General features: G+C 34.4%; 1 protein-coding gene and 1 long non-coding RNA gene across 3 annotated transcripts in view; one reads left to right on the forward strand and one right to left on the reverse strand.

Moving 5' to 3' along the window:
• Positions 1-368: 368 nt before the first annotated feature.
• LOC133850149 (uncharacterized) lies at positions 369-2,179 on the forward strand. Its single transcript, XM_062286144.1, has one exon. The coding sequence runs from the start codon at positions 440-442 to the stop codon at positions 2,039-2,041; it is 1,602 nt and encodes a 533-aa protein (XP_062142128.1). The 5' UTR covers positions 369-439; the 3' UTR covers positions 2,042-2,179.
• Positions 2,180-4,708: 2,529 nt separating this feature from the next.
• LOC133839642 (uncharacterized) overlaps positions 4,709-13,546 on the reverse strand; it is a 65,195-nt gene continuing 56,357 nt past the window's right edge. The window contains exon 3 of one of the 2 annotated variants that reach the window (XR_009894114.1): positions 4,709-4,959. This is a non-coding gene — a long non-coding RNA (uncharacterized LOC133839642). The remainder of the gene's footprint in view (positions 4,960-13,546) is intronic. The other variant, XR_009894115.1, reaches the window with a different exon arrangement.

Raw genomic sequence — 13,546 nt, forward strand, 5'->3', positions numbered from 1 at the left:
TTTCGAAAAACCTTAATTTTTTAGATACTATTTCTAAAAAAATTAAAAAGTATTATTGTTCTTTGTGATAAAAATTTAACTAAAACATAAACATTTTTTAATTACTTTGAAATATGTTTTTATTATAATAGAATACCGTATTTTTTCATTCTAAAAATTGTAAGTTAAAAATTTCGAATATGTTATTATTATAAATATTGTTTGATTCCGTAGGAATATATAATATTATTATAATTATTATTGTAGAATACCATATTTTTGCTATTTAAAATTACAATTTAAAAATAATTAATTAATAAATATTTTTTTGTAATTAATCGTAATAAATTAATATTTTTAGGACTTTTTGCAAATATATACCTTAACAATTCAAGTAATATTTTTGGGAGCTGTCAAAGTGATAGGAAAAAACTGGTTTCATTTTAGCAGAATTAGGAAAATGTGTTTCATCAGCAAAGGCGGCCACAGTCTGGGTAGCAATCTCTGCAAATGCTTCCAACGGTTGACAGCTGCCCAATGCAGTGGCAACCCTGGCAGCATCATCAAAGGTTGCAACCCTGGCGTAGTCAAAAATGTATTAAACATCTCAGAGCGAACTAAATGGAAGTGGCGCAATGAAATGCCAACGAAACTAAAATCAAGATTCAGCGGGAAATCTCACAAGGATTTTTGGTATGCGACGAATCGGAACATTATCCTGGCACTGGGCAGGGTTCTAGGACTCCACGCGGACGTTGTGTTTGAGTTTCTGTACACGCTGACGCTGCAGAATTTCGCCAGGATACTGAATCCTCGAGGACATGCGTGGAACTTGAGCCGTGTTCCGTTCTCGCAGGTCAACATCTGCGATTACTATGCGGGAATTTTCGATTGCAATGGCAACGTGAGGAATCCCTTTCAACCGGACGTGTTGCAGAAGCTGCTCGGAATGATGCAGCAGCTGCTGCGACAGGACAAGTCAAGGGAGGAAGTCCCTAAACCGTTGCCAGTGGAAAAGAAAGTGAAACCCGCGCGTTCCGAAAAGATTTCCCAACGTGCTGGGATCGGACCCGATTCCCTAGCTCGAGCAAATGGAATCCGGAGGCGTTTTCAGCTCAGTGAGCGGTATCAACTCGGTGGCTGTCGATCGCAGTCGTTGCTGTGCGATAGTTGGGACAGTTATACAAAGCACCTGAGTCAAATGTGGTGCTATAAACCATCGCAAGAGGTGGTCGATGATATTATCAAGGCGGAGGTGACAGTGTTGGATTGGGGTTCTTTGCAGGGACACGAAAGGAGTGAAGAAGAGCGACAGGTTACCAAAGCCCTTTATCGATTGCTTTCTGATAATCTGTGCACAGCGCGAAGTCGTGAATTAAAACGTCTCGTGTTGTCGGTGAAGCAACAAACGGGACTCGAGAACAATCTTCAGGAAATGCTCGATGCAATGCGTGAATTGAACTTGAAAATGGCTGTCAAGGGCGAAGTGGAGCACATGAAGCGGATGACGCATGAATTGTCCCGGAACTACAATCATTTGATCGAAAAGTCGCATCACAATTCAGTGACATCGAAAAAAAAACACGCAGCTCACCGCAAGCCGGGGACATTGCACATCGATGTCGAAGAACCGACGGTGCTTCCTCGTTTCTATTACGGTGCTCAGGTGCCGATTTTGACCCATGAACCCTTCAATCCGCAACTGCCGCGCACCTGGATGCGACGTCATCCGGATGCCATTCGGTTAAATGATGACGGACGTTTCGTCCGGGAGGGAGTTGTGCATCGCTATAAGCGACGATCGGTGGAGAAGCGTTTAGAGGATGCCCGCAAAAGATATTCCATTCACTCGGTCTACAGTGGCAGCGATGTCGATGGATCGAGCAGCAGGTTCAGTCAACTCAGCAAAGGGAACAGCGAGATTAATCGGAACAGTCAGAACAGTGGGAACAGCAAGATCAGCGGGAATAACAAGAGCACCCGGGATAGCAGGAATAGTCAACAGACTAAGAACAGTTTTCCGTTTTCCGATGAGGAACCCAGTGACAAAGCTTTGGCTTAATTTAGTGTTTAATGCGACACAAGTTCTTAATATTATAGTCTGTAATCGTTTTGTAATTTTGTTAATGAAACCAAGCCAAAATTTGTAATCCTAATTACAGCTGATTAAAGTGCGAGTGTGAATAGAAGTTGAAGGTGTTTTTTATAGAAGGGGAAGGTGGAAAAAATAATGTACTTAGATACTCAAAAACTTTACTTAAGGTCTCGGCAAAAACTTTAATAAACATTTTCAAAATTTCTAGTCTCTTTAATTAATTTAATTTCTATCTCACCTTTATTATAAAACATTATATATTTAAAGTCTTAAAAACACATCTTTAAAATGTTGTAACATTTTGTTTAATTCTTCAACTAGCTGAATGTTATTAAAATTGTTTTAAATTATCTAAAAAGTTCTGAAAAATCTCTTGAATCTTGTAAAATTTTATTTAACTTCTATTAAATTTTTGCAAATACATTATTTTAATTAACTTAAAGCTCTGTAAGGAGCTGTCTCTATTTTACTAAATCAGGTTTTTCTTAATTTTACGTAATGTATGTATTATATTATTATTTCTATTAAATTTACTATATTTCAATGCTTGGTTAGTTACTTTACATTTTAATAAGAGTTTTACCTAAACTATTTTAAGAACAAACTTCTAAGTTATGTCTACTAAAAATATTTCTTTAGCTTTCCGTTTTCATCACCACTTTCATCGCCTGAGTTAACCACAAAAAAGTTTGTCGCTGTCCAATTTTGATGGCAGACATAAATTGGCATATGAAAATCCAGGTAAAGCCGCTAACACAGCTGTGCTCCTAAATCATTATGATTATGCCTGGGCATTCATGAGTGCACTCACTCACACTCACACACACTCACTCCGTTTCGAATTCGATTTTATTTTTAGCAATTCATTGGCTTCTCGTTTTTTTTTTTTTGTTTTTGGTTTGTGATTTGCTTTTATGACGTGTAGTAATTTGTTGGCTCGTTAAGTTGCTTTAATAGACCCCAAAAGCCCTTCACCCCAACACGTAGAGACAACCCTATTCCTCTGGTAACCCTAGCCACACTCCTACCCCTCCTACTCCTTCACTTTTTGTTTTCAGTGCAGCCGAAAATTCACAATCCTTTCGCTGCATTTGTTGCGTTTCGATGCAACTTCAAGCTTTTGAATAAAAAACACAAATATGTTTGGAGAGAAGGAGTGTGCTGCACCTACAGATGCCCTGTATTTATTAGAAATGCAAAATTACAGCAATTGACGGGCGATTTTTATGAAATGCAGAATTTGAAAGAAGTTGTTCTATAAATAGAAGAGGAATTTAAATACACTTCATTTAGAAAATACTATTAGAAATATGAGAAGGAAATAAGTGATAATTTAGCCTTATAAATATTCATATTTATAAATAGTCCTATTCCTATTCCTATTTTTACTGTATAAACAGAAAAATTAATAAATTCTTTTTATTTCATGAAAAATACTTATGTTCAAACTAGAATAAAATAATAAAATATAAAGGAAATATATAAAATAATAAAGAGAATAAACAAAATTTAATAAGTGTTGTAAAAAGTATTTATATTTAAAATAAAATAAATTAATTATTCTTATAAAATAGTTTAATTCGCTTCAAAAATATTCAATATGTATTTTTTTAAGTTAAATTTTTCATCTAAATTCTTAAAATATATAAAGAATATTTAAACTTAAATTAGAATAAAATTGATTTTAATAAGAAACACTTAAAAGTACTTAAATTAAATGTGTTGCAATGAATTTATTTTAAACTTTTATTTGATTTTTAATTTCTAAACTTTCATACATATAATATATTAATACTTGAGCATACCCTATGAAACACTTCTTTCCCAGGGTATTCACAAAAATATTTTATGACCAGGCAAAGAGAAATCCGAACAGAAACAGAAATATTTTTTATTGCACCAGAAACACTCAATAAAAGCGAATTATTAGTGTTGAATTGTTGTTGCCTCCCCACTTTTGTTTTTTATCCCTTTCTTCCTCTCCTCCTCCACCCGCGTAAAAATGCCCAAATGAATGGGAAATTCCCCGTTACTTTCTCGGATTTTGTTGTTTAGCTTTTTTATTCTATTTTTTTTTGGAATTGCAAATGCATTTTTATGATAAATTTAAAAAGCAAAACGCATCGTTTTCGTTTTCTTTTGCTTTTGCTTTTGTCATTTTGTTGTTATCACATTTTTGTTAATTTTACTTCATTTTGTATTCGATCGTTTTGTTTTTGCCTCGTTGTAATTTGTTTGATTTATCGATTACAAAAATATATGAATACGAACATACAATATACAATATACAATTCATTCATATGTTTTTATGGCTTTTCCATTTCCATTTCGCGAATTTTTCTCGTTTAGCGCTTTGATTAATTGCCACTTACTTTGCTGAAATGGCATTTGGTTTGTGGCTCAGCACCCGAATATTTATAGAGCACAAACTCATGACCACAATATGAAAGTGTATCCAATTGTAATATAGATAAGTATATACAGTGAAATATATTGCGAAGCTGAACTATTCTTTTGTAATTCATATAATCAAAATTGCTGATTTGTGATATACACTATTGATTAATGTCGTTTTATGATTATATTTATAAAAGAGAATAATGTATATATTAAAAACAAATGCACTTACCTTTCTCTTTATTTAATATTAATTATGGGATGTATTCCTTTCCAACTTTCATTGAATTATTCCTTCGGTGTTCATTGTATATCACGTATAACACTAGCGTACACTCAATTCAAGACGCCACTGTAGCGCCATCTTTAACACAAATCACTTAGCGCGTTTATCAACACCGATTTTGTTCGTTGTCACTTTTTTTAATTCTTTACCACTAGCGCCATCTTGAAGTCAACTTACTGAGCGCATTTTGCAACACTGGCAACTGCAAAGATAAAGAAAAGAATTAACAGTTACAGTCGTGTCTAAAATTACGGGTATAACATTGATTTACGCAATTACAAGTTATTGAAATTGGTTGAATTGTCATTAATTAGCATTCAATCCAGTAAATCTTCTGAAACGATTTACTCACAACAATTGAAAATAATCTGTACATAATTATATAATTTTGAGACTGCAAGAAAAGCAGAAAGAGGCATTTTCGACATACAAATGTATATGTATATACATACATAATGGGGTCGAAGATGACTCTTTCTGAATATATATGATATATTCTTGATGAGCTGAGCCATGTCTGTCTGTCCGTCCATCCGTATGAACACCTAAATCTTAGAAACCATAAGAGATAGACCTTACTTCTTAGTTGCTTTGGCTGACAATTTGGCATACTTTTAATATCTATATAAACCAAATATGTCCTTAGTATATTTTAGTATTATTTCGGTATTATTTAGTATTAATTATGTTATAATTGTGTACAATTTAAGAATAATACCCCACTGTTTGTATTCAAAAGTAGTAGCAGGTCTCTCACAGTCGAGTGTACTCGACTTGTTTTCTTATTTTTATATTAAATGACGAAAATAAATAAAACTATTATAATATACTATAATATCGGAAATACCGCAAGACTTTTTGGCCAACCTAATATATATTCTATTTAAACGACAGCCTTAATTCTAAGTATTAAAAATTCAAATATTTATATTCTTAGCTCGTTATTAATTACTCTTAAATGTAGAACATCTCCTAACAAAACACTTCCAAAAACTTCTATGCATATGTATGTTGAACTGCAAGTTGAATCATCAATCAAAAAACGCTGCAGGAAGTTGCAATGTGTGTGTGAGTGAGGAAAGCTGAGCAAGTGAAGCATGGAAAGGGGATAGAAGGCTGCGAGTGGTGAACGATGTGAACGAGTTTGTCGCCTGTCAGTGTCTGACATCATAATAGTGTCATTGTCAGCAAAGCAATTGCAGTTAGAGGAGTGAAGAGAGAAGAGAGAAGAGAATAGAGTTCCAGAAGAGTGAAGTGAGCTGCCAAAAAAGCGAGCGAATCGTAAATCAAAAGGCAGCGGGGCAAAAAGCTAAACAAAAACAATTAGAAATAAGCGCCAAAAACTAAAATGCAGACTGTATAAAGAGAGAGAGAGGATGCTGCTCCATATGCTCCAGGCATAAATAAACAATGCAACAAGGACAACAGCAACAACAGCAGCAACAGCAACAACGGCAGCAAGGACGACAAGAGCAACGACAACATTTCATCAACGCAAACGAGCGAAACGTTTATCAACTGCTCAAATGGCCATTAAATGTGTTCTGTGCGTGTGTGTGTGCAAGTGTGTGAGTGTGTAAGTGTGTGTGTGTGTGCGATGGCATCAGCATCAACACCCAGGACATGCGAGGACATTTGGCTGCGTGTGTGCATGGACACGGCTATCTGCCAGGACATTCATCAAACGATAAATTGAGTGAATGACTTCATGAGCGCCTGCTTCCTCTCCTCTTCTCTCCTGCTCTCTACCCCTCTCTTTCACTCCTTTCTTTGCTATTCGTGCGAACAATTGGTCCGCGTCCGCTGTGGCAGTAGGCGTTTGCCACGCCCCCCGCTCCAGTCTTCACTCTCCACTCTGAGTGACTGCGTCTGACTTAAATTGCCATCACATCCTGTCAGACAGGACCTCCGCAGGACACGAGAGTCCAGCGCTCGCTCCATTTTGCAATTGTTTCTCTGATTGGTATTCAGTTCAGGCATCCGCACTTCGCCCTCGTTCACTGCACTTTGCACAACTCAAACTCAAACTCTCTCAACTCTCAACTGAACTTCGTTTATCTGAGCTTCAGTGTTTTGGCCATCCGTCAGGCGTCTCTGTTTTATCCTTTATCCTGTGACTTTTTGGCTGCTTTTTGCACACAACTCTCGCCTGCATTTCGCCTTAGGCACATCCATCATTTGCTCTCTCTCTTTCTCTCTCTGTCTCTGTTTGGTAGTGTTTTAATGGACTCCACTTGTCCGCTTTGATCACTTTGACCAGTCAACAAGGACAAACAGCTGCTTCTACATACAGTTTGTCCTGCCTGTCAGAGTTTCCTTTGTCTCTCTTCTTCTCTTCTTTAGGGCTGCTTCATTGCGGCATTTGCATGTTTATTTGCCACTCAAACGATTTATCCTGTCTGCGTTTTTGGCAACTCCTTTTGCGAGTCCTTTGGACAGTAATCCATCAATGCAACTCAATTGCCAGTTGAATGCTGCAAATGAGTTGTAAACTTGATGCGTGTTGCACTTGTAGTTGACATTTAATTGATGAAAATTTGACATTTAAGACTGTATTATATTATATACAACTTGTTATGTGTAATTGCTAATAAAATTGTCTATTTAAGATTACTTGATTATTCAAAAACAATTCCTTTACAACTTTTTATATGTTCTTGCCTCCCAGGTGCAAAAAACACTTAATCAGTTGCTTACTTCGTCTAAAAACAAATTAGATAGTACAATGACTGCAAGGTTTATTTCAATCTTTCAATAAAGTAATCTATAGCTATTGTATATAAAAAATTTTTTGCTCAACAAGGTTCTCTATAACAAAATTAAATTTTTCAAAGTAGCAATAAAGTTATGTAGAACTTTTCGCAGCTTTTTTGTAGCTGGTGGCAACAACAAATTATTAATATATTATATACATATAATTTTGTCTCAAAGTTTTTTTTATTATAGTAGTGTGTTTGCTTTAATTGTAAACGCGTTGGTCGCTGCACTGCTATTTCAAAGTTTACAGCTGTACGTACATATATTACTACATCTGTGAACTTTGAAATAGCAGTACTAGCGACCATACATACATATATTAAATGTACATATGTACATACTTATCTAGCTTTTTTGACATTATAAAAATGGAAAAGTCCTTATAAATCAGTGTGTACGAACATTAAGACTTATTGAGACATTGAAAAATCGGTCCTAAAAATATTTGTAAAAGAGAATATTTAAAAAAAAAATAATACGAAAATAAGCTTGAAGTGCTTTAAGTTAAAGTTCTATACAAAAGATAAGGCAATAAATATATTAGTATATTAGTATTCGAAAATATTTTGGGTTTTCTTTGTGCTAAGTAATTACATTATAAATATATTTTCATATTTTGATATAATAACTGATTTAATAATGACCTTTGATACATTTGCAAAAAATACTTTTTTTTGTTGAAATATTATATTATAATATTGAGTTCTGACCTTCAAATAAATTTATTAGTTGCGGTTTAGGCTAATAAATTGTAAAATTATTTTCTGCGCTTTTTAACAATTCAATAACAAATGAAAATATATTGGAAACAATTTTGAAATCCGGATAACGCTTTTCAAATCTCTTTATTGGAAAGGTTTGAGTCAAGGTTGGGAAATAATAATAAGAAAACATTCCCTTTCCATGCAATTAGGTTTCTAATAAGTATTTGAGTGTAATAAATATTAAATTCAAAATAATATTTATAATTGGCATATATTTTCTCTCTTATCTTTTTATCAATAAATAATGGATAAAATCCAAATAATTTTTATAATACGAACATATTTTCTCTCTTATCTTAGTATCAATAAATGGCATAAATAAACTTTTATTGGATTTCCTTTTCTTTGAAATTATTTGTGTTCAATAATAACTTATTAACATATAATAATTTCCTATTTACTGTGAATTATTCTAAGCTCATCACAAGATTATTCTTACTCATTTCCCCCACATCGATTGCATAGATTTCCCAGGTCTGTCAGATTGCATATCGATCAAGCGATAAAACGGATATGAAGCATCAACAATAATATCAAAACTAGCTGTATTTCTCTTTTATTTTTACTGTCGTGTAGCTGTCAGCTAGTTAATGAGCTTACAATGAGATCTCCATCGGAGATCGTCCGATGATGGCGACTTCCTGACATTAATCGGCGGCGATTCAACTGCAAATTCTATGCGAGGAGATCGTGGCGCTAATACAAACTAATTGGCATACTTAGTTGGCGATAAGTTGCAACTTACGAGTCGAAAATTGTTGTTGTTGTGCGGTTGTGCGCCTCACAGAGCGATTCATTGAAAATGATCTAATGAATTTTCACTTAATCCAAATCAAGTGACGATCAGACGGCAATCAACAGCAGTCGCCACAGTTGCCAGCCAAAACACAGAGCGAAACATGTTCAGTCTTCAGTTTGTGGCCCCCGTGCCCCATGTCGTGGCACGTAGCACGTTGCACGTTGCATCTGTTGCCGTCGTCAACATTGTCTGCAAATGCGCTGCAAGTTTGCAAACGCCGCAAGTCTGTCTGTCTGTCTGTCGTTGTGCTCTGTCGTTGCTTGTCATAATCCGATCAGCGAAAAGCAGATCAACAGAAGGTCGCCAAGGAGGCAGAGAGAGGAAGGGGAAAGAGGCAAGCGGTAGCAGCAGCATCATGATCTGTGAGGTCGTCAGCACGATCTCAAGTTGTATTTTTTTTCTTCTTCTGCTGCTGTTGATTTCCATTTCAGTTCAGCTCATTTCATTTCATTTTTCGCTAATAATTCGCTTGACAGATGTTCAGCCATAATTAGAGATTAATTGTTCTATTCATAATTGGTGCGGGGCCTTGATATTTTTGGACATTTGCAGCAGCAGTCAGCTACAACAAGGGTTGCACATTGCACATTTCACGATGTTGTCGCCAACTCAAATGCAGCAACTCCAAATCAAGACTGACGGCAACAGTTGCCAATGCGGAACTATCACAATTATGATGAGTTACCAATCTCAGCTGAAGTCAACGCGAAGTCAACTCATTCTAGCTATTAATTTGAATGTCTGAAAGCTTTTGTATCATAGAAATGATTAAACGATTTGATTCCCTTATAAAATTCTTTTTTAAACAAGAAAAACTATTGAGATATTTAGATAACTAAATCTATAGCAGCTCAGAGATTAAATTTCAAAATTATCTTCAGGAATTGATTCCGTTATTAGATTCATTTATTAATAAGAAAAACTATTGAGATATTCAGATAACTAAACCTTCACAGCTCAGCGTTTAAAATTCAATACTGATTATCTTAATAATTTGTTTCCTTTATAAGATTCTTTTATTATTAATTTAGATAACTCAACTATAGCAGCTCAGTGTTTAAAATTCTAATGTCAATAAGAACTTTGTAAAATTGGCTTATAAATTTTACTAGTAATATAATAAATGAAACCAATGCAAATATTTACAGAAGATCAAGAAATAACTAAGTGAACTCAGCTTTTGATAAGTGAAATGCAACGAAACTTAGCAGACGAGCTTCTTACATTATTAGGAACAGCATATATGAAAACCAGTCATATATTATATTTCTTAAACGCTCTAAGATATCTATGTGAACTCGGGTCTGTATACAAGTATGATGTCGAAATTGAACCATGAAAGTTCATTCTTAAATCAAGATAAAAATTATATAGTTTTCTCTGAAGCAACTAAATTGAAACAACATTTTTTATAAATTTACCCTTAAATAAATTATAGTGTATTATTTTGTAGTACCTAAATAATAATATCATATTGGTTTTCTAAATCAAAATATATTATTTTGTTGTAAGAAACTTTTTTTTTCTCTCTCTCTTTTTTATTTCCAATCCGTCTATTTTAACAATTAACTAAACTGTATAATTAATATTTGTTAATTACCTAAACAATAATATCATAATCTATTATTTCGTTGTACAAAACTTGTTTTTCATTTTCTAAGCTTGAGCTTCACTCCACTAATAATTAATAAAAACAATCAATTTTCATTATTTTAATAATTTCACATATCTTTCCTAAATCCAAGTCAATTATTTTCTTTTAAATGTCTTGTTTTTCTTTTTACAGTCAGACATAACTCAATTTACACTTATTTATAAGAAAGCTAAACTAATTTATTAATTACTATTATCTAAAATCTAATATAATATTGGTTTTCTTAATCTATTATTTTGTTTTCTTTTCTAAGCTGGAGCTACACTCTACTAATAATTAATAAAAACAATCAATTGTCGCAGCTTTTAACAACTGTGGAAGCTTCTTTGATTTCAAGGATTCTTGGCTTGAGTGGCGATTGAAAGTACTTGGCGCACTTGTTTACGATCGTAATTCATGCTTAGCTTATTTATGCATGTATATATGCATGACGATAAACCATGCTCACATCGGGGCCATATACATAAATATTTATGTATTTCCGATATCAGCGCTGTGTGTGTGTGTGTTTGTGTGTGTGTGTGTCGAGCAAATCGTCGCAAATCGACGCAAAGTGCTCTAATTTACGTCAATTTCCACAGAGAGACGAGCGCAAAATGTCGCACAATTAGGAAAGAAATATGAAACTGTTCGGGGAAAATTGGTTGCCAAGCCCCGGAATCCCCCTCGTTACCCTGCCCCCAGTTCCCCCTCCTCTCATGCAATAGAACAACAACGAAGGCGAAGCATAGAAAAACATGGCGGCAACATGATGGCTCCACAAGCGAAATAAAATTAATTTATGAAAACTATTTACACAGGACGCCGCCGGACAGAACGATAAGGACAAGAAGCCAGTGTTCAATCCCCCCTCTTGAGTGGTGAGTGAGGGGGACAAAGTCCATTGTCCTGCTCGATGGATAGACACGCGCTCGTCATAATTCTGTATAATCTACGTACGATTTGAGTAAAAACAAAGGAAAGCCAAACATAAATTTCACATTTTATGTGCGCTTTTCTTCTTTCTTCTTGCTGTTTTCCTTTGGCGTTGCCATTTTCTCTCTTTCTTTCTCTCTCTCTCTCTTTTGTGGCCCTTGGAGACATTTTGTGCGCTATCATTAGGAAAAATAAAATATGTTGCTACTGTTGTTGTTGCTTTCGAAGTAGAGGAAAGTCGAGCCATGTCCTGCGGAATGTCAAACAAACGAGCCAACCATCAACTTTATGGCCAAATAACACAAATTACAGAGGCCAAAAATGAAAACACAAACACAACAATTGACTGCAGTCAATACCAGAAAAAAAAGAAAACTGGATATAAAGTGTAGCAAGTGAAACATTAAATGGAAGGACATCTCGTCAATATTCTGCACATTACATAAACAAACCCAAAAAGAACCCAACTTATTTTATATAAGCCCAGATACAAGCCAAGTTAAGCCAATAGGATAACTGATTTGGAAGGCAAGTGAGGCAAAAAACTGAAGTACTATGAAATATGATTAGTTGTGGACTTGTGTTGAAAACTAGTTTTGTAATAATTTAAGAGGTTCTTCTTGGGAAGGAATTGCAATTTCTATGATTACAAAAAACTCTTAAAAAATATTCAATTGTGTTGAAACTATTTCTGAAGCATTTGAAGATGTTTTTGTATACTAAGGAGTAATTGCAAGTTCTTCTTTGTGACTTAAAGTAATAAAGTTCAGTATACAAAAGCTAAGTCAGTTGCAGTTGATTTTACAAAACATTTCTTAAAACTCAACAAGTTGATCAAATTTAAATTAAACAGCAAGTCACTAAAAACAAGTAAGAAAGCTGTGAGATACCTGCATTCCATTTTGAATAAGACAGTGCGGTATTATTCTTAAAATATATACCGCAAAAATATACCGAATTCCATATTTGGTATATTGATATAGTGTTACATTCTAAATATATAGAGTATAAAATAAACCAGCTTGTTAAACTACTTGTCCATTTTTTTGTATTCAAATATGGCATATGAATATACTAATACCAAATATAGCTTACTGTATATTTTAGTATTTATTCGGTATATTTAATTGGTACATCTTATACTTATATCAAATACAGCATATGATATATTTAAGTATTTATTCGGTATATTAATATGGTATATCTTATACTCATATCAAATATAGCCTACGGAATATTTTAGTACTAATTCATTTAATTTTTTAATCAAGGAAAACCAATGTAAAACTTTTTAAATATATTAGAGCTATCTGTCACATAAATATATGGCATCATTATCTAAAGAATCATTTGAATTGTGACTAGAAATTTCGAAATTTTCCCAGCTGAATGTCTTTGTTTAAAACTCATCTAAATATGGCATATTAGAAATCTGCATATAGTTGAGTTGCTGCCAAAAATGCAGACAATCCAAAATGTTTTGCGATAATTTGTTTTATATCTCTATATATAGTATATATGTATTTGTAGCCTTTTCTCTCTCTCACTCAGTGGTTTGACAGTTGTACATTTAATGCGAGAAGTTGCAGCTTCAGTTCTGAGATTTGACTCGCTCTAGGCACACCCCTTAACCCCCTCAGTGTCCCACTCTTTGCCATGCCTTGCTCTTATCTCTAGCTCGACAAACATTCCGACACACAGCAACAAGAAAAAAAGGAGTACAGGAATAAGAGGATATTATTTGGTCGCCTCGCTTCTCTATCTCTCTCACTCTTTCTCTGCTTCACTCGCTCGTCAACTGTTGTCTCCGTTGTTTGTTTTGATGGAAACCAGCTCAGCTTCCCCCCGCTTTGCACTGTTGCCTCCCCCTTTTGCTAGTTGTGCAAAAGTTTTGTGTGCG

Source organism: Drosophila sulfurigaster, chromosome 2L (assembly GCF_023558435.1).
Source record: "Drosophila sulfurigaster albostrigata strain 15112-1811.04 chromosome 2L, ASM2355843v2, whole genome shotgun sequence".
Taxonomy (NCBI): Eukaryota; Metazoa; Arthropoda; class Insecta; order Diptera; family Drosophilidae; genus Drosophila; species Drosophila sulfurigaster.

Excerpts from the sequence above, each read along its gene's own strand:
- LOC133850149 (XM_062286144.1), top strand. The coding sequence starts at position 440 with ATGTGTTTCATCAGCAAAGGCGGCCACAGTCTGGGTAGCAATCTCTGC.